The sequence below is a fragment of the Chelonoidis abingdonii genome, chromosome 1, assembly GCF_003597395.2.
Source record: "Chelonoidis abingdonii isolate Lonesome George chromosome 1, CheloAbing_2.0, whole genome shotgun sequence".
Taxonomy (NCBI): Eukaryota; Metazoa; Chordata; order Testudines; family Testudinidae; genus Chelonoidis; species Chelonoidis abingdonii.
The window spans coordinates 2,777,021-2,798,877 of NC_133769.1; the positions used below are offsets into that span (position 1 = coordinate 2,777,021).

Genomic DNA, 21,857 nt, shown 5'->3' on the forward strand with positions numbered 1-21,857 from the left:
TGTATTCTCTCTTAGTCTCTTTTTTCCTACTCTAATGTTGTAACTGGATAGAAAGCACCAGTTAAAGGGAAATTTTTCCTCTTCAATGTCAGTGTTGTGCGAGTTCCCAGCTGGCACAGAGTGACAAAGGAAGGGGCTGTATTATTCCTTTGTCTTACACTCTTGTCCTGTGAAGGTAGCTACCTATATCCTGAGCTGTGTTTAAAAGCTTGGTTAGGTTCTTTAATCTGTTCCTTCTCTGCAAATGGGAACAGTTTTTTAAAAAACAGAAACAATTAACTCTTCACAGGCGTTGCCCTATCAGACTGACGGATTTCTGAGCTGCAAATGCTAACCTGTTTTTTCCTTGAATTGAAGCTTTGATTCGAGCTAGCCTGGCATCTTGTACTTCAACTGTTCCTGTCTGGCTTTGGAGGGAACAGTTGAAATCTGACATGACAACCTGCCAAAGGCTCTTCTGAACGACTTCCTAAATCTAAACTAACAGGGCACTGCTGTTCTCAATGGAAAACCCGTTTTAGATCATGCAAAGTCTAGAGCTCTGGCAAATTTAACTCTCACACAGTCAGTCTAGCATCACACAACATGGGTTCTGTTGACCACAACTTGGAATGCAGGCGTTTGGCACTGCAGATAATCAAACTCCGAAATAGCCTACTGCTTTTCATCACGGCAACCTAAACTGTCCTACAGATGTGGGTATGTCTTCTTCAGATGGGTCAGAAGTGAAGTGAGAGGTGCTGGGCCATATTTTTGGATCATGGCAGCACTCTAACCAGTGGGCCACGCTGCCTCCCACCCCCATGGGCGGTTTTGCCCTCCCTTTTATGGTCCAGTTGCCCTTTGAAATGCCTTTCCCTGAGGGCTACCCCTGGATAAAGCTCCTTCCAGCTGTGAGAATGGAGACATGGAGTCTCACAGTGATAGAGGTTCCATGTTGTTGTTTGCTCAAATGCAGATCAATCTATTCCTGCTCCTCTTCTTTGCCAAAGAATGGCCTCTTGGCCAGCAATTGTCAGTCATCTCTGATGGCACCTGGCTAGAAGGGTCAGCTTATCCTTTGTCTTTGAGAAACAGGTTCACCCCGTCCCCTGACTTGTCTGGTAAACACATTTCAGTCATGATTTCAGCTTCTATTCATAACTTTACATCTAAGGTTGCTACACACATTTCATCATGAGATTATTGACCAGTGAGTTATTAATTTTCAAATTATACCACACAAGGCACATTTTGTACAAAGATTATTACCACGGGGGTAGGGCATGAATACAGGGGTGTGTTTGGTCCCCACTTCTCTATTTTTTGTCTGTATGGTCTCTGTCTGGTTCTTTGATTGTTTCTGTCTGTTACCTTACAAAGAACGATTGCTATATCCCCATCTTCAAGATGGGGAAACTGAGGCACGGGGTGGAAAGTGACTTGTCCAAGCTCATCCAGCAGAGCATTGGCAGAGCCAGGAATTGAATGCATGTTTCCAGAGTTCCAGCCCAGTGCCTGGTCCTCTAGTCATTCTCTTTCCTTTCATAGCCAATGTATTTACCCTCTGAGGGCTAAATCAGGGCTACTGAGATTTAACCCCATGGTTATAGGGCAGCTAAGGGTTTCAAAAGTGAGGCTAGGTAACCCCCCCCCAGCAGTCTATACTTCAGTACTATAGCATAGACCTCCCACCAGGAGATAAAGGAGTAACTCTACTAACCAATAGCAGAAGCAGATTGTTATCCTCTAGTGCAGGAGTTCTCAAACTTCATTGCACCACAACCCCCTTCTGACAACAAAAATTACAACAGGACCCCAGGAGGGGAGACTGAAGCCTGAGCCCGCCCAAGCCAAAGTCCCACCACCCCAGGCCAGGGAGCCAAAGTCGAACCCCAAGGGCTTCAGCCCCAGGCAGGGGGCCTATAACCTGAACCCTGCCACCCAGGGTTGAAGCAAGTCTAAGCCAGCCCTGGCAATCCCATTAAAACAGGATCCCAACTCACACTGGGGCCCCGACCCACAGTTTGAGAACCGCTGCTCTAGTGAACCAGCCACTGGAGGGTGATGCAAAACACACTTGCTGGGGTGGGTTACCCTTGGACCAATAAACAGACCCACCATGTCACCTCCAAGGTGACTGCCCCTCCATGGTGGGTTGGGTGATGACTCTGATCCCGAAATGAGCTCTGCCGGGCTCCTTGCGAGCTTGGGGCCAGCGCTGCAGGATCCTTCACAATGCAGCAGTGCCCGGCTAAACCTCACCCCAAGGCTGCAGCCTATCCTCTCTGCCTGAGCAGGGACTACCAGCTAAAAGCACAGCCTGCCAAGGGGTGGTGATGTGGCCAAACATCCACTATGGACTGAGACCATCTACCCTGGTACATACATAATCCCTGTTATTGTACTTATAGACTGTAATGCCAGAAAGGACCATCATGATCATCTAGTCTGACCTCCTGCACATCGCAGGCCACAGAAACTCACCCACCCACTCCTGTAACAGACCCCTCACCTCTGGCTGAGTTACTGATGTCCTCAAATCATGGATTCAAGGCTTCAAGTTACAGAGAATCCACCACTTACTCCAGCTGAAAGTGACTCCAGGCTGCAGAAGAGGGTGAAACCTCCCCCCTCCTGCCCCCAGGGTCTTTGCTAGTCTGACCTCAGGGAAAATTCCTTCCTGATCCCAAATATGGTGATCAGTTAGACCCTGAGCATGTGGGCAAGCCGCCAGCCAGACACTGGGGAAAGAATTCTCTGCAGTAACTCAGAGCCCTGCCCATCTAGTGTCCCATCGTGGGCCGCTGGGGACATTTGCTGGTAGCAGTCACAGGATCAATATTGTAGTACTGGAGCAGCTCCCAATCCTTAGTATATTTATTCTCACAGCCCCCCGGTGTGAGAGGGAAGAGCTGTCATCCCAATTGTACAGAGAGCCAAGAGACACGGGGGCCCTGATCCCCAAAGAGATTTAGGCACCTAATGCCTATTGAAATCAATGAGGCACCTAAATCCCTTGGTGGATCTGGGGCCCAAGTGACTTGCCCAAAGTCCCACAGGAAGCCTATGCTGGAACGGGCATCTCTCAAGGCCTAGGCTAGTTGCTGTCACCAGAGCATCCGTCATCCCAAGAGCATCCAATTTGTCTTTGAAGGCAACACCTAGGAGAACGGACTAAGCACTGCACCCCTGTGAATACACACAGAGGTTTTAATGTCTCGGACACCCCCCAAGAAGGGGCTCTGCAGCTTTAAACTTGCAAGCAGCTTCCCCCTCTTCAGGTGGAGCCCCTTGCAAGCAGGCTATAAAGTTCCAGTAAGCTACAGCAGGAGAGCTATCAGAAACTGCATCCAAGAAAGTGCTTAGACTCAATTGCTATGGGAGGTTTCTATGATGGAGGTTTTGTGGGTCAGTTTGTGAACAGGCTGGAGACTGTAAAGTCTCTGGCTATGTGTGCCTTGCTACTTTATCTTGGGATCTAATGCAAGCGGTGGGTTTTAGGGGGTGCTTTTTCTTTTTGGAAGGGCTTATAGCTTACAAAAGCAAGGAGTGTTCCTTGTAAGTACAGCTCTACCTCTGATATCTAGTTTCCCTTTCAGACCTGCTCAAATGCTGCTTTTGAGGGTATAATCCATTAAAGTCTAGGGGCTTTCAGTTGCCTGGCTTGCTTTTTCCCCTTTGACCTCTTGCCTCAGTGAGAACTTCAGAATAAGAATATGAAACTTCTCTGGCTGTGTATGGCTGTAAGGACTCTTAATTTGACCTTGAGGCTTGATGATCCCAAAAGCGCAGCCTCCTACCACTTAAGCTAAAGGAGCAATTAGTATTAGTCTTTTTCCCCTCTAGTAGCTGGCCCTCTACATACACTAAAGGTTGTGTTCCAGTGAAGTATAAATGCAGGCTGTTTGTTTGGAGTGGGTGTGGTTCCTTCAATCTATTGCACTTTCCTAGAATAAGGTTCTTCCCTGGCACATTGGTGCCTCTGACACAAACTACCCTGGTCTTGCCAGGTGTATTAAGACACGTGCTGTGTGATCCAGTTAGCCCTTGAGCCTGATTCAAATCAGCTGCCATGGCTTCTGCAGCATTAGAGATGCCACTAGGGAGTCCCATGGACTCAGAATGTTACTGTGTTCATCTAACCAGGTCCTGCCCCTGGATCAGCTACTGACCTGGCTGGAGCTGTAGAGAATGAACAGGACTCCTCATTGTGGACATGCCAATGTCAAATACAGGAACACACTGCTTCTCTTGGACTCAGTCCAAAGTGGTAGAGATGGTCATTTAAGCCAGCTTGAGACTCACTTCTCCACACAGCTCCCTAAGTAACATTGTTTCCTAAAAGATTCTTCACTCTGCCCTCCCCCCCTTCCTTGAGGGGGCAAGTGAAGAAAGTGAGGAGGGAAACTGGGAGGCAGAACACTCCTGGGCACCCTACAATAACAAACCAGTCATGGAGGGGTCAGAGGAGAATAGACTTCTAGCGACAGACTTCAGGGTGACTGTATCTATTGGGTGGTCACCCACTCCTGCCCTGAAGGGCTTGAAATCAGCCCTCAGAGAGGGCTGCTGCTAGGAAAGCAGCAAGCCTAGGCTGATTGGGGAAACAGCCCCAGCTGTAGCCACACCTGAATCAGGCCTCAGCTGGCCTGTATAAAAAGGCTGGGAGCCAGGAGCTCAAAAAGGGTCTGTCTAGGCTGGGGGAGAGCAGGGCCTGGCTGCCTGCAGAAAGGGGAGTGGGGGTGAAGCAGGGCTGGAGAAAGCCAGAGGAGCAAGAAAGATCCAGGCTGGCAATTCCCCAGGCTGCAGGGCCTGGTCCAAGGCCCATAGAGGTACTGGGAGGTAGAGGAAGGCAGCTGGTCCAACCACCCCTCCCCCCCTTTGCCTATGATGAGTGGCTTTTACACTGCAGTCAGTCCAGTGAGCGGGGGCTAGATGGTGACGGGTAGTAGCCCATGACTGAGGCAAGGTGGGGATAGAGGGTTGGGGGTTCCCCTAGGTGGGGAGGCCCTGAGACTGCAGGGGTATTGCCAGGGGGAAGCACCCAAAGACAAGGAGCCCTGGGTCCTGGGAGGGACATGCGGGGATGGGGGTAGCAGCAGTGGGACACTGGCCTGCAGAGGGTGCCCTGTGTTGGAAAGAGCTAATTCCCTGAGAGAACCAGCAGGAGGTGCTGCAGGGGTGAGTCCTGCACTGTCACAGTGACATTTAGAGTCTCTCTAGAAAAAAAGAAAATTATGGGGAATTTTATCCTTCCTACTGAAAATGAATCCTGATCCTTCAAGGTGGGATGCAAGGCTGAGGTTGATCCCACTGATGCAGGGTTGAGGTTGTCTAGGTCAGTTATCTGTGTGCGTGGCACATGCAGCCTGTGTCTCTCAATGCAGTTCTGACTGTGTTTCCAGAGGGAGTGCCTTTCCATCCATGTGGGCCAGGCTGGAGTCCAGATGGGCAATGCCTGCTGGGAACTGAATTGCCTAGAACATGGAGTCCTACCAGAAGGGACCATTCCTGCCCCAAAGCAAGTGAACAAGTAGATTCCTCTTTTGAGACTTTCTTCTGTGAGACTGCAGCAGGGAAGCATGTTCCCAGAGCGGTGTTCATAGACCTGGAGCCAACAGTCATTGGTAAGATACTGACATGGATGAATCTCCTTGATGTGCAGTCAAGGCTGGCTTTAGGAACTGCGGGGCCCAATTTGAATACTCAGCAGCAGTCTGGGTTTTCGGTGGCACTTCAGTGGCAGAGGTCCTTTGCTCATTCCACTGCACTGAAGGACCCCCCCCCCCCCTACACTGCTGAAATGTCACTGAAGACCCGGACAGCTGCTGAGTGAGTACAAAAAATTTAAAAATTAAAAAGTGCTTAGGGTGCAGGGCCCAATTCCAGGGAATGGTCCTAAAGCGGCCCTGTGTGCAGTGATTGTCAATCTTGTCATCCTCTCCATCACCAACTGCGAACACTTGCAGGGTTGGGAGACTGGCCTCCAGATGGCTGGGGTCCAATCAGGCAATGAGCTATCTCCACCAGCCTCATGAGCAGGGCTGGATTAACTCTCCTGTGGGCCAGGAGCTATTGGATTTGGTGGGGCCCTTGTATACAAGTCTTTCCTAATTTAAAACACAATGATCACCATTATGGCATTGAGGCTATTAACTGTATACTAAACTTGCCTTTTAATTAACATAAAGCCGTTCTGTGGTTACATTTCAGTCTTAACACATAGAATAGAGTTTTAATTCAAAATAGCCGACTTCTTACCTTAGACCAGCTGTTGTATTAGTTTCTTTCTGGGAGAGAGTTTGGGTGCAGGAGGAGGCTCCAGGCTGGGGCAGAGTGTTGGGGGACAGGCCCTGGGAGGGAGTTTGGGTGCAGGAGGGATTCTGACCTGCAGCAGGGGGTTGGTGCAGGAGGGGAGTACAAAGTGCAGGCTCCAGGCAGGAGGCGCTTACCACAGGCAGCTCTCAGCCGATGGTGCAGCAGGGCTCAGGCAGGCTGCCTGCCTGCCATAGCCCTACGCTGCTCCCAGAAGTGGCCAGCTGCTGGCAGGTCTCTGCGTGCCCCTCAGGGGAGGACGACAGCATGTCTCCATGTACTGACTGCAGTGATGGTGCTGGGGGCCTGGGCAGTGTGTGGACCCGAGCCTCCCCTCTCTCCCTCCCACCCCAGGGGCTGCAGAGATGTGCCAGCAGCCAGTTGTTTCTGGGAGCAGCATGGGGTCACAGCTTGCAGGAAGCCTGCCGAGCCTTGCTGGACACTTAGCAGTCCGGAGATCATGATCAACTGGCAGAGACTCCAGGATTGACCCGTCGATCGTGGTGACTGCTGAATTGTATATAATTATGGATTTATTTTTGTGAGGATCCCCTTACCTGAGGCCCTGGGCTGCAGCTCCGAAAGCCCCTGTATTAATCCATCCCTGCTCCCCAAACTTCTAGAGAGGGTGTAACTAATAGGCCTTCATTCAGATAGTGGATGTTCAATATTAAAAGGATGCTGCTGGACTGAAGCTCCTCTGTTTAAAACATGGTGCTTTAGTCATCAGTGAAGACCAAAGTGTCCCATTGGAATGACCCTCCCTGGGTGAGGTCATGGAGGTGGGCATGGGAAGGTTGTGGCAGTGGCTAGTGCAAAGGATGCCTTTCTCACCCAAGCAACTTCTCTCCCTCCTCCCTGTGTGCAAGGGTCACTGTGGGAGTGGGGAGGAGAGAATGCAGATGGTGAAGGAAGCACATGGTGGCCAGTCTGGTGGAGGGATGCTCTGGCTGGTTCTTATCCTAGATGTCCTCCCCAAGGTCCATATCTAGTCTGGGTACAGTGTCACTGGCTTGAACCTGCCACACTGAAATCTTTCTGAGAAGACACTGGAACAAACCCTGAAAATGGGGACAGTCTCTGGGCTTGAAGACACGTGGCTTTCCCATATGAAAATACAAACCTCTCTCATGGCCTCCAAAGGCATGGCATTCTCCTCTTGCACGTGCATTGGGCAGGGAGTGATGTATGTGGAGGGGAATGCTGGATGGATCTGAGACACAGGGTCACTACTTAGATTATCTCTGTGCTTGTTACTACACCTCTTCAGAGCACAGGAACTGAAAGGTGCAACCTCCTGCAAGTCCCTCAACATGGACAATTCCCAGCTCCCATGAGCTAGCACAAAGCAGCAGTGTCTGATGGGGAATTATTCTCAGAAGTCACTTAAAGTAGTTTTAACCCTCTCATTCAGGGTTTCCTGGTGAGCTTATTGCTGTAGCATCCAAACACCTTTGTGTGACAAGTTTGGTCACAGAGACCCTCTTGGGACTGTTACCTGACATACTGAGATTACCTCAGAGCCCATTTTTTCCTGCCAGCTTGAGACTCCAGAACCCTGCCTTGTTGAGCCAGACACGCTAGCCTGCTGCAACACCAACCCAAGTCTGGTCCATGCCCCCAAAGCTTCAGACTTTAAGTGAAAACAGCTCTGTAGGTCACACATCTCCATCACTCAGTTCTCAGGGGGATCCAAACCCCTAATAAATCCTTTTTATTCTGTGTAAAGCTTATACAGAGTAAACTGGTAAATTGTCCATCCCCTATAACAGTGATAGAGATGTGCACAGCTGTTTGCTCCCCCAGGTATTAATCGCTCATTCGGGTTTCATCAATTAAGTCACTTTTGTTTAAGTATAAAAAGGAGGACTTAAGCGGTTTCAAGTAATAACAAGCAAAACAAAGTAAGTTACCAAGCAAAATAAAACACACAGCTCTAAGCCCAATACATTGAGAAACTGATTACAGGTAAATCTCACTCTCCAATAAGCTTCTTTCACAGACTAGACTCCTTCCTAATCTGGACCCAATCCTTCCCCTGGTACGGTCCTTGTTAGTTCCAGCAGGCATCTTAGGAGAAAAGCAGGGGCTTTCTCATGATGGGGACCTCCTTTTGTTCTCTTCCACCCCCTTTTATAGCTTTGGCACAAGGTGGGAATCTGTCTAGCTGGGTCCCCACCCCTCCTTCTAAATGGAAAAACACCGGGTTTAAGATGGATTCCAGTATCAGGTGAAATGTCCTGTGAGACCCCCTCTATTCTTCCACAGCTCATCTGCAGTTACACAGGAAGGCTTGCAGGTAAATAAACCATTTACAACCAATTGTCCTAGTCAATGGGAGCCGTCAAGATTCTAAACCACCATTAATGGCCCACACTCTGCATAACTACTATGGGATCTCAGTTATACTTCATATTCCTAGTTTCAGATACAAGTTTCATGCAAATATGATGAACACATTCAGTGGATAGCATATTTCAGTTATAGAAATATGATGTAACACATTATGGAGTGCAACGTCACGCTTGGGTTTCATGAAACCTACTGTGTGGGCCTAATCTATCCTTGGTTTAACTCACTGTGGCTTAGTTGCCCAGGCAGTTTATGCACCTTCTCATGCTCTTGTCTGATAGCAGCTCCATTTTTATCATGGTAGATTGCAGATCTCACTATACGGTCTCACTCCCCCACAGATGAGATCCGCATGGGGACCTACCGCTTGCTGTTCCACCCAGAGCAGCTCATCACAGGGAAGGAGGATGCAGCCAATAACTACACCCGAGGTCACTACACCATTGGGAAGGAAATCATTGATAAAGTATCTGCCAGGATTCGCAAAATGGCAAGTAGGAAAATCAGTTTTGTAAATGGCTGGTGCGGCACGGCACAGCTCTGCAATGTGGGCTGGCTGCAGAGTTTGAACCCTGGGTCTCCAGGCAGCTAGTCCTGAGCTTACATTGCTGGAGCTAAGGGAGGGGTTCCCTCTGCACCCTGAGAACCCACTCCCTTCAGGAAGTGCCCTACTCCCATCACAAAAAGGCAGTGGCTCCCTTCCCACCCACCCCTTAGGAGCAGGAGTGTGGGGTCCAGTCTCTCTCAGCCACACCCAGTGGGGGACCCAGTATGTGTCTGTGTAATCCACTGGTGAGGTGTGTTACGGGTTGGAGATCCCCAGTGTGTGGCCATGAGGGCAGCCTTCCCATTGGAGTGGGTGGGCAGGGCCCTCATTGCTCTGACCACTCTCCTCTGCTCTAGGTGGGGGTGGCTGGGCCTCCCAGGGAATGGATCTGGTTGAGATGCACAGAACCCCTCGCGCTGCTTAGAGTTCATGTTTTAGACTCAGGCAGGCAGGATTGCACTCAGGGCTGGTGCAAGGATGTTTCGCACCCTAGGCGAAACTTCCACCTTGTGCCCCACCCCCCAGCAGTTCCCCCCCCTCTGCCCTGAGGTGCCCTCCCTGCAGACGCTTCCCCCCCCTCCACCCTGAGGCCCCCTCCGGCCCAGCTCAACCCTGCCCCATCTCCTCCCTGAGCACGCCGTGGCTGCTTCTCTTCTCCCGCCTCCCAGGCTTGCGGCGGGAATCAGCTTAGGTGCCGCAAGCCTGGTAAGCGGGAGAAGTGAAGCAGCCACGGTGAGCTGGGGCAGGGAGTTCCCCTGTGTGCTGCCCCCACCCCCTTTATTTGCTACAGGCGGCCCTCCCCACACTCCTCTGCCCCAGCTCCCTCTGCCTAAATGCCGGCGGTGACCGGGGCAGCTGAAGATCTGGCCACCATGGTTACTGCCGAAGAAAATGCCACCCCCCAAATTTTAGTGCCTTGGCGACTGCATAGGTTGCCTAAATGGTTGCACGGCCCTGATTGCACTGGTGACACTTGGTTCATGCATCCAAGCTGCCGCCAACCACAACAGCTAGAAACTCTTTAAAACAGAAGCTGAGAGTTTCCTGGAATAATGTGCCTCAGTAGTTTGTCTTCTAGGCATGGGCCTGTCGTGCATGGGAACTTCATAAAAACGTTTCCCCAAAATGCTTGGGGTAGTGATTGCCTTGACATCAGTGGGTGTTGAATGCATCTAACCAGAGGCATCTGAATTCCGTAACAATGGCAGCCAAAATGAACTGTCCTCCAGCAACTGGCCCCTTGAAGACAAGCTATTGAACAGGTATCCCTCCCACCATGCTCCCCGCTCACTTGCTGGCATATTGCCTATTCTAAAGGTGAAACTCTTAAAAATGCAGAACCAGGGTCTGCTTCACTAGCTGTTTTAACTGAACTTTCCTCAGGGTAGGCTGTGACTTGTGCCCACACAGCCTGAGGCAGCGATCTATGGCATGTTTCACCTTTCCAACCGGCAACTGTAAGTGATGACTAAAAATGTCACTTGTGCCTTGTCTCAATGATTGTTTCATACACATCATGCTTTAAATCCTAGCCCTTAAGAGGGGAATGGGAGTCCAACACTTTCTTCTACTGCAGGCTGACCAGTGCAGTGGCCTTCAAGGCTTCCTGGTCTTCCACAGCTTCGGAGGAGGCACAGGCTCTGGATTCACATCCCTCTTGATGGAGCGTCTCTCAGTGGAGTTCGGGAAGAAGTCCAAGCTGGAGTTCTCGGTGTACCCTGCCCCACAGGTCTCCACTGCGGTGGTGGAACCCTACAATTCCATCCTGACCACCCACACCACGCTGGAGCACTCAGACTGTTCTTTCATGGTGGATAATGAGGCCATATACGATATCTGCAACCGGAACTTCAATACCAAGCGTCCCTCCTACCACAACCTCAACAGGCTGATAGCCCAGATAGTGTCATCCATCACTGCTTCCCTGAGGTTCGATGGTGCCTTGAATGTGGATCTCACTGAATTCCAACCCTGCATACATTTCCCCCTCACTACCTATGCACCCATAGTCTCGGCAGAAAGAGCCTACCATGAGCAGCTCTCAGTGCCTGAAATCACCAACGCTTGCTTTGAGTTCTCCAATCAGATGGTGAAATGTGACCCTCGCCAAGGCAAATACATGGCTTGCTGCCTGCTGTACCGGGGGGATGTGGTACCCAAGGATGTGAATGCAGCTATAGCAGCTATCAAAACCAGGAGGTCCATCCAGTTTGTGGACTGGTGCCCAACTGGGTTTAAAGTGGGCATCAATTACCAGCCTCCCACCGTGGTGCCAGGGGGAGACCTGGCTAAAGTGCAGCGGGCCGTCTGCATGCTGAGCAACACCACGGCTATTGCAGAAGCCTGGGCCCATCTGGATCACAAGTTTGACCTGATGTACGTGAAATGGGCCTTTGTGCATTGGTATGTGGGGGAGGGGATGGAGGCGGGGGAGTTCTCCGAAGGCAGGGAGGACATGGCTGCTCTAGAGACGGACTATGAGGAAGTTGGGTTGGATTCTGCAGATGGGGATGAGGCGGAGGAAGAAGATTATTAAATGCTTGTTCTCGGTATTAGCCTGGCAGTGCTATTCCTCCTGTGGGCTAGATGTATCTGGGGTTACATTTAATTACTTGTAGTCTTGCTGCTGGATGTATCCCTGCATGTCCCATTGACCGTTGCAGCATGGAAGAGGGTCGTGTGTCCAATGACTGTCATGTCCTCTGCTTGCCAGTTCTCTTTGAACTGGAACTGTGAGAATAAATTCTTAACTGCAAACTTCTCTCTCATTCAATTAATTCTGGCTAAGCCTGGAGGTGGGAACTCTGAAATGTGGGTGTCTACAGTTAAGCTTTTGCGTGCTTGTTTGTTTAGTACAAGATTGCAAATGACCTGTCTTTCAGGAGCAGAGTTTTCACTTCTACCGCAGATTGTGGTGGAGCTGTAAGTGCTGCGCTGGGGGTGTAGCCTGAAGTTCACACACAAGTGTCAAACTGACTCCTTCCCTGAACGTAGAGATTCCAAGTGTCTGAATCCTCCACTAGGTTCTTGAGGAGGAAAAGGCTCTGCCATCCTTCAGCCATAACAAGTGCTCCCAGACCCAGAAGGTGATGGGCGGGTGCTGGAGAACAAATGATAGTGATTTGTGTAAAATGCTTCCTGATGGCATAGGTTTTCCCACTTCTCCTAACCATAATTCTGTGTTGCTATCCCCACAGCTGCCAGTGTCGTCGTACAACAGTAAAGTATGGGCACACAGGGAGAAATCTATGACCAGCAGAGTTAAGGACAAGGAGTTTTTTAAGTATTAGGAATAAAAAGAATCCTGAAAATATTAGCCCATTACAAGATGGAAATGGTAGAATTAGCAATAGTAATGCAGAGAAGGCAGAAGTGTTCAATATTTGTTTTTGCATTTTTGAGAAAAAATATTGTCTCATGGTGATAATACCTTTTTCCTTTCCACTAGTATCTGTGGAGGATGTAAAATAAACAGCTACTAAAGTCAGACACTTTCAAAATCCGCAAGTCCAACTAACATATCCAAGAGTTTTAAAAGAGCTGGCTGAGAAACTTGCTGGCTGACTACTGTTGACTTTTTTCAGTAAGTCTGGGAACACTGGAGCAGCTCTAGAAGACTGAAGAAAAGCTAATGTGCCAGTTTTCAAATGGGATGAGCTAGGTAATGTTGTCAGGCTAATAGATCTCTAAATCCTTTAAGATAACAGAATGGTTGACATGGGATTCAATGACCATGCTTTAATGTTTTTTAATGTTCATGCAAATATACGTGGGTTTATGGAAAATAAATCCCTCAGACTAATTTGATTTTTTTTCTCCAGATGAGACGGCAACTCTGCTTGGTCAAGGTAATAGTGTTCTAATATACTTAGCCAAATCCTTACAGAAGTCCTGACACCACATGCCATTCTGATTTTAAAAAACAAACTCTAGAGTGATATAAAACTAGCCAATTTTTAATTCACCTATGTGCCATGTTAACTGACAGGCCCAGTGGTTTCCCCAGGAATTGAAATTAGGGGGAGTGTTTGAATTTACAGGTGAGGTGTCAGGACCAATGAGATAAATAAAAGAGATGTGAATAAAATAAATGTTTTGTTAGGATTATGCAAATTTAACATAAGAACAATGCAAGTTACACCGAAACACATAACAGGTCTAGATTTCTAAAAAAATATACATTTTAAAAAAAGTATTTAATTTAAATTGACTTATGAAAAGTGAGCCATCATGGGGTAAGAGGAAAGTCCTCTCATGGATCAGTAACTGGTTAAAAGGTGGGAATCAAAGGATAGGAATAAATTATCAGTTGTCAAAATGGAGAGAGATAAATAATGGTATCCCAGAGGGGCTGGTACTGGGACTATTACTGTTCAACATATTCATAAATGATCTGGAAAGATAGGTTAACAGTGAGGTGGCAAAATTTGCAGATGATACAAAACTATTCAAGATAGGTAAGTCCCAGGCAGACTGCAAAGAGCTACAAAGGGATCTCACAAAACTGGGTGACTGGGCAACAAAATGGCAGATGAAGTTTAATGTTGATAAATGCAAAGTAATGCACATTGGAAAGCAATCTCAACTATACATACAAAATGATGGCATCTGAATTAGCTGTTAACACTCATGAAAGAGATCTTGGAGTCATTGTGGGTAGTTCTCTGAAAACATCCGCTCCATGTGCAGCAGCAGTCACAAAAGCAAACAATGTTGGGAATCATTAAGAAAGGGATAAATAATAAGACAGAAAATATCACATTGCCTCTATATAAATCCATGGTACGTGCACACCTTGAATAGTGTGTGCAGATCTGGTCACCCATCCTAAAAATATATATATTGGAATTGGAAAAGGTACAGAGATGGGCAACTAAAATAATCAGGGGTATGAAACAGAGGAGAGATTAAAGTGACTGGAAATTTCAGCTTAGAAAAGAGAGACTAATGGGAATGAATAGAGGTCTACAAAATTTGACTGGTGCAAAGAAAGTGAATAAGGAAATTTTATTTAATCTCCACATAACACAAGAACTAGCAGTCACCCAATGAAATTATAGGCAGCAGGTTTTAAAAAAACAAAAGAAGTATTTCTCAACACAATATAAAGTCAACCCAGGACTCTTGCCAGGGGATGCTGTGAAGACCAAAACTATAACAGGATTATAAAAAGAACTAGAGTAAATTCCTGGAGAACGGGTCATCCGGTGGCTATTAGCCCAGGATGGGGAGGGATGGCAGTAACTATGCTCTTTTGGAGTGTCCCGCCTATTTGCTAGAAGCTGGAATGGGCAAGGGGATGGTCACTTGATGATTACCTGTTCTGTTCATTTCCTCTGAAGCACCTGGCCTTGACACTGTTGTAAAGACAGGGTATGGGCTATATGGACCATTGGTCTGACCCGGTATGACCATTCTTATGTAAAAATTAATTATAATAATAAAAATATTAGCGCAGAAACTCCCAACATAATGACCTCCCAAGATAGAAACAATGTGGAGAAACAACCTTGGCAAATGCATTTTAAAAATCTTGGCCTACTAGGACAACACTTTATATAAGTTTCCATTCCCAGTCACAAATCTAGCATTCTGGAGTAAAGTGACTCAAAATATACTCCAACAAAACAAATGTTTATTTAACGTGCCCCTCACTTTTCCCTCCACCGCACTTCACTCACTGTCTTGTCCTGGTCAGTGGAGACTCAGAGTTCAGAGGTTGTCATAAACAGATAGCTAAGGGTTAATGTTTCTTTACCTGTAAAGGGTTAACAAAGGGAACCAACACCTGACCAGAGACCAATCAGGAAACCAGATTTTAAAAAAGCTCAGGGAGGGAATTTTGGGGTGTGTCCCCTTTGTCTGTGTCTCTGTGCTCTCTCGGCTCTGAGAGTGATTTCTCTACTCCAGACTTTCTAACCTTCTGTTTTCCACTTAAGTACAGGTAAAAGACAACATAGGTTTTTATATTGTTTCTTGTATTTACATGTGTGAGTTGCTGGAATATTTTAAATTGTATTTTTTTTGGATAAACGTTTATTCATTTTTCTTTTAAGCCATTACCCTGTATATTGTCACCTTGATACAGAGACCATTTTTATGTCTTTTTCTTTCTTTTAATATAAAGCTTCTTTTAAGACCTGTGGATTTTTTTTAGTTGGGGCTCAAGGGGATTGAGTCTGCAGCTCACCAGGGAATTGGTGGAGGAAGAAGATGGGGGAAGAGAAAATCTCTTTGTGTTAGAGTTACAAAGCTTGCATTTGCAAGGGACTCTGAGGAGGTGAGAGAACTTGATCTCTCGGTGTTTGTGGTTCAAGGAATTGAAGCAGGGTCATCTCCTAGTGTTCCCAGGGGGAAGATCTGGGAGGAGGTAAAGGGGGAAGGGAAATTGGGTTATTTCCCTTTGTTGTGAACTCAGGGCATCTGAGTCTTGGGTTCCCCAGGGAAGTTTTGGGGAACCAGAGTGAGGCAGACACTGGAATTTCTGGCTGGTGGCAGCGCTATCAGATCCAACGCTGGTAATTAAGCTTGGAGGGTTATGCAGGCACCCACATTTTGGACGCTAAGGTTCAGAATTGGGACTTATGCTTATGACCAGAGGTGCTTTCATGTGAGTACAACCTTCCCAGGTGGGGACAAGAAGGCACTTTGCTTATTCCTCCAGCTGGTCACTGTTCGCTCTGGCCAGTCTGTTCATTGGCCACGTTCACTCCACCGCTCTGTTGCCAATGGCCCGCACAGTCACCTTCTGCTGCAACTGCCAACTGTGACCTCTGCGAGTTGGTCTCTTGAGGTTCCACCAGCTGTCAGTGATTTCAGCTGAGCTCTCAGTGTGGGACCTCGCTCGCTGCTAGTGCAGTCTGGGTGTCTCTTACACAAAAACACTGTACCCACAGGAATACTGTCCCACAACAGGGACCAAGCATTAGACCTGATTGCCAGTGATTTCAGTGCAGTGGTCACTTAACAACAAAAGACTCTCTATGGAGCCTAATCAGCTCTAACTTTAAACAGTGGAGAGGGACAGGTCCCCACCCTCTCTCCTGATGCCTTCAAATCATCACAGGCTAAGTACAGTTGTCATAAACAGATAGCAAAGGGTTAATGTTTTTACCCTGTAAAGGTTAACAAAGGGAAACCAACAACTGACCAGAGGACAATCAGGAAAACGGATTTTTAAAGCTCAGAGGAGGGAATTTTTTGGTTCTTTGTCTTTGTCTGGCTCTCAGCTATGAGAGGGGACTTTTTCTATCTGTAAGCTTCTCATCTTCAGTTTCCCAAGTTGTAAGTACAACGGTAGCAAAACAATAGGCTTTTATATGTTGTTTTGTATTACATGTGTGTGTGCTGGAATGTTTAAATTGTATCTCTTTTGAATAAGGCTGTTTATTCATAATTTTCTTTTAAGCAATTGACTGTATAATTGTCACCTGATACAGAAGATATTTTTATGTCTTTTTCTTTCTTTTTTATATAAAGCTTTCTTTTAAAACCTGTTTGAGGTTTTTCTTGGTTAAGGGCTAAGGAACGAAGGGAGGGGGGAAATCTCTTTGTGTTAGCTTGACTAGGTTTGAATGCATAGCCTCAGGGAAGAAGGAGGGGGAAGGTAAATTGCCCTCTCTGTTTGCATTCAAGGAGTTTAAGTACAGTATCGCCCAGGATAACCCAGGGAGGGGGAGGTGGGATGAGATAAAGAGGAGACAAGGAGGAGGTTGTTTTCCCTTTGGTGTGAGACTCAGGGCTTCTGAGTCTTGGGTCCCCAGAGAAAGTTTTGGGAGACCAGAGAGGGAGTCAGGCCCTGGAAATTCCTGGCTGGTGGCAGCGAGATAAGATCCAGCTGGTAATAAACTTGGGAGTTTCATACAAGCACCAGATTTTGGACGCTAAGGTCCAGATTGGGAAAAGGCTTATGATACAGTTCTACTGCCTTTTACTCATACCATAAGAACAACATTTCATCCCCCGCCCTGCCCCCACATTCAAGTGGTTTGTAACCCAACCCCAGCCAAAATCTATCACTTGGACAAACACAGCTCTGTTTGCTGGATTAGTAGATTAGGTGTGATGTAAAATAATCTGGCCCTGAACCTTTTCCCGCAGGCCCAGCTCATCACTAGCTATCGGGAGAGCTCATTAGACTTTGCTTACAAATCATCATTTGAAATATTAGGTTGGCCAAATCACTGAAATGAATGCACTGACATCATAAAAACAACGCTGTATAAGGAAGCAAGGAAGCTAGTCTATGTTCATACTTTTCAAATCTAGTATACTTTTTCAGATACACATATTTTATCATACACTGTATAAGCTTTTAAAGTGTGTATTAATGTTTCAGTTTAAATTCAGATTTCCGAACAGTCACTAAATTGGTATGTACTTAGCTCACAAAATTAGGGACGGTGTTGGGGAAATTCAGGGGGGGTGTAGGGAAATCACTGGACTGGCCTTAATGTAACTCTAAAGGGGGAGTTGTCATGGGGTGTGTTTCCAGTAAAGGCCTGCAGGGCTTTGTTCTTGGCCCTCTGCTCATTTACATTTTTATGAATGACTTGGAAGAAACACACTCTCTTTCCCTGATTAAAGTTTGCAGGTAACTCACAAGTGGAGGGAGTGGTAAGTAACTAACTAAGAGGACAGGTCACTGAGTGAAAACAATCTGGATCGAGTGGTGAATGGGGGTGCAAGCAAAGAACAGGTATTTTCATATGGCTGCACAAAAATGTATACAGCTGTGAACAAAGAATGTAAGTCATACTTACTGTCACTCAGCATGGTCTGGGCCTCTAGCCCCTCATCCGCCACCCTGACAAACCAGGCTTCTGTGCTGAATGATTATTAAAACCAAAAGTCACACATTAGGTTCTTCCAGTTTCAAGCTCAAAATGTATTCCAGATTTTACCCAAAAAACCATGCTGGTAGCCAATCCTTTAGCAACTAAAGGTTTATTAATATGGAAAAAAAAAAAAAGCACAAAGTGATTATACACTACAGTTGATTTTAGAGTTTTTGTAATTCCATGGTTTTAGCCTGAGTCCTGGATCACATGTGCCTTGCTGAGGCATTCAGTGCCTAGGTGCTGCCTGAAGGGACCTCAGGAGGGGTCCCTGGAAGAGCTGATTGGCCGTAAGGGGCCAGCCTTGTGTAAATCTGTCTGGAGGGTGTTACCTAGGAACACAACCAGTGTGAGAGAAACACCTAGCGAGGTTTCAAAACATCATATACAATGGCGATGCATGCGGATAACCCTACTTAACCGACCCTGCCTTTTCCAATGATTCTTCACACAACATTAATCACAATTGTGCAACAGTGGTGATACATTAGTGTAAACAGGCTCACCTTTCTTTTACACAGCGTCACACATGAGGGGGAACTCCATCCGGGGAAGCAACGACTCTGAAAAAGATTTTCACAAGTGTTTTTACCATACAGCTTATACTGGATCCCCAAACAAAACCAGCTGTGCTGGCCCAAGTCCTACTAGGCTGCCCTAACTGCATCTTCATTAAGTTTCTTGCTGGCATAAAAATCAAATACCCCTTACAAAATCACACCCTGCTAGGCACTGCTAGACTGGCAACAGTTGTCAGTAGAGTCCTGCTCTCAGGCTGGCTTGGTGCCCACCTAGGATAGAGCAGAAACCGAAGGACATGTTCACTGCTGTTCATCTTGTATTACAGCAGCGTGTAGACTCCCCAGCTGCGATCACCAGGCTGCTCTGTGGAAGGTGCAGTATAGATCCATGGAGATGGCCTCTGAAGAGCTTACAGGCTCATAGATAAGGGACAGCCTCAGGGAAAGGAAGTAACTGTGCCTAACCTGGGCCATGTCTACACTGAGTGCTTTACGGCGACACTATATCAAAGCACTCCCAGCATGGAAGCAGCTATACAGGCAAAACTGTGCTTTGAACCCACCCAGTATAATCGCCCTGTGGGTGAAATGAGCTCAACTGGTAAAAGCAGTTTGCTGCTATAGCTGTCTCTGTGCTAGGGGCTGCTGTGTCAGTTGGTGATCACACCCTGATCAGTACAGTAAGGCTGGCAAAAGTCTGGCGTGCCCCCCTGGCCATAGAGAGGGGGAACTGAGGCACAGTGAGAGGGAGAGGGGTTTGCTCAAGGTCATACAGGGAAAGTGTCAGAGTTGTCCTGAGATTTCCTTAACCCCAGGACTAGCCATCCTCTTTACTAACCAGCATATTTGATAAAGACTTTCCTTCTTGCCTTCTCAAGCCAGTACCTGGCCACTTATTTTTGTCTTTCTCCACTAGATGATGCTAGTGACCTGGGGAAAACTTCTTACCTGCTTGGCCTGTAGCTTCACACAGACAGTGTTCCTAAGAGCTCAGTGTGAGAAACTGAGGGAAATTTTATTAGTGGGTTTGGCTGGTGCTCTGAGCTAGCTTTTCTACTGTGTTCTGCGCAGGTTCTTATACCACACTCCTCCTTGTAGTGCATCAAGCACCGTGACTAATAGCCCTCATGTGCTTGTCCTCTCAGCAGGGGGAGAAGTGTGTGTGGAGGAGTTCATTTCACTTGTATAAACACCAGTGGTTGTTTGACAGAGAAGGCAAGTCCAAGAAATGCACCTTGCATGTGGAGTGGTCAGGTCTGGGATTGTCCCTAGGTCCTGGGCAAGTTCATTCCATGGTCTTGGACTGTCCCTGGGAAAGTTCTGTGCCCTGCACAGAAGAGCTTTCCAGATGCTGCAGACAGATCGTATTGTACACCCTTCATCTGGGGACAAGTCATCACTTGTATTACAGTAATGCCTGGAGGAGCTCACTTGAGATCAGGACCTTGTGCCAGGTGCTGTGCGAACAAACAAGAATGCCCCTGCTCTGAATAACTTGTGATCTAAACACCCAAAGGGTGGAGGGGAAACTGAGGCCAGGAGAGATAAAGTGACTTGCCCAAGGCCATGGGGCACAGTCAGGATTAGAACCAAGGTTTCCTGATTCCTAGTCCTGCCCCACCTATTAGGCTTTCTGCCACTGGCAGCTGAATGGAGCACAGGCTGTGCAAAGCCTATTGTGGCTGGTCACTGGTTCAAATCCAGCCCAAACCAGCTGTGACTGAAATTCATTTCCAGTGACCTACGTGGGTTGGAAACGGTGAGGCTGAGTCTGATTCATCGACAGGCATCCGCAGAGCTTGTCTGTCTCCCCAGCAGACTTTGGTCCAATAAAAAATATTACCCCCTTGTCTCTCAGAGATCAGCCCCATAACCGGCCTATTAGCCCCTCTGCCCAAGGCGGGGCCTGGGGAATGAGTTGCCTTCATCTCTATGGGTGGCGCCTGAACTGCAGTGTGGGGTACGTAGCAGCCCTGCTTCTGCCATGAGCAGCCTCTGAGATGCCAAGGTCCTATGGAAGGCCAAGAAAATACTTGGGTGTGACATGTTCCAAGGGGCTGGCGTGGCGAGGGCTAGACGGGGCGGAAGTTTGTGCTGGGGTTGAGAGAGGATTTGAGGGTTTTCAGCAGCACTAAGCTGACATAGATGGAAGACCAGCCTGTTGGCTTCCTAATGCCATCATCTTAGTTCAGAGGTGAGGCTCTTATATTGACTTCCTCAGCTATGATAGAGTGTTTGTACGGCTGCAGTACCTGAGCATCTGCCAATCTCACATCTATTTATCCTCACAGAGTCGAAGGAGGAAGGATATGACTGTTATACCCATTGCATGGGGCAGAACTGAGGCCCAGCGAGTGTAAATATCACACAGGATGTCTGTGGCAGACCAGGGAATTGAACTAGACTAACCCAGACTAGCCCCCAACCACTGGGCCACTCTTTGCCCAGGTCTGGACTATAGACAGACTAGGCTTTTGGCCCCCACAGGGAGGAGTGGCTGTTTATTTGACTCCCTTACCCCTATTGTGGAGGGAACCTGAGGCATCCTCTTCGAACAAGCTTGTTAAGGTGGCATGTCTCGGAGAGCAACCCTGGAACGGGTTGCAGGAGTGCCAAAGCCCATTTCTCATTGTGTTTTGCACTCACTAGCTCTGAGGGCCAGTCTGGTTACAGGCAGGGAAACGGAGTGTTTCCTGCTGAAGTCTCTCAGGCTGATGTTCCTGCCTGTTTGTGCAGGAATGAGTGGCTGGAGGAAGCAGAGGCTGAGCAGGTTTAGATGTGGAGGGACCTCACGCCCAGTGCCCCGTGACTAGTGAGAAGGGATCTTAGAGGGCAGGCCGTTCACGTACAGGGATGGGGGAGACATTCAGGGAAGCCAGGAAGTCTTGTTTTAAAATGTATGTAGCACCCTATCCACCTGGTTACTTCCTTGAACGCCAATCTCCTTGTGGGTTTTGCTGGCCAGGCCTGCGGTCAGCGGGATCCCGCCTTCAGCTCAGCACGGTCTAACTTCCTTATTTTCTTCCCGTAGGAATTTATTTGGTGGTGCCTCCACCCCCTTGGCTCCTTCTTGTCAGGGTCATCAGGGCAGCCTGTCATATGCTGTTTGAATTCTGTTTTAAAGCAAGAGTCTTTTGATTCCAGGTTCTTACCTGAATCCCAAAACACTTTCCTAGAGTCCTGGTTTCCTAAAGATTTATGACAGTGAGGCATAGACAGCACTAGCATTACCCATGCCAATACAAAGTGAGCTTCTCCACCCAGCTCTCACGAGACCTGGCCTACAACACGCCTGCCTCTAGC

The 21,857-nt window shown here is 47.7% G+C and overlaps 1 protein-coding gene across 1 annotated transcript; it reads left to right on the forward strand.

Annotated features, from left to right (window-relative positions):
• The first annotated feature begins 5,429 nt into the window (after window positions 1-5,429).
• Window positions 5,430-11,732, forward strand: LOC116835052 (tubulin alpha chain-like). Its single transcript, XM_075071893.1, is given in 4 exon segments — window positions 5,430-5,514; window positions 5,517-5,609; window positions 8,991-9,139; window positions 10,773-11,732. Coding segments are annotated over 4 exon segments (1,287 nt in total).
• Window positions 11,733-21,857: the final 10,125 nt, after the last annotated feature.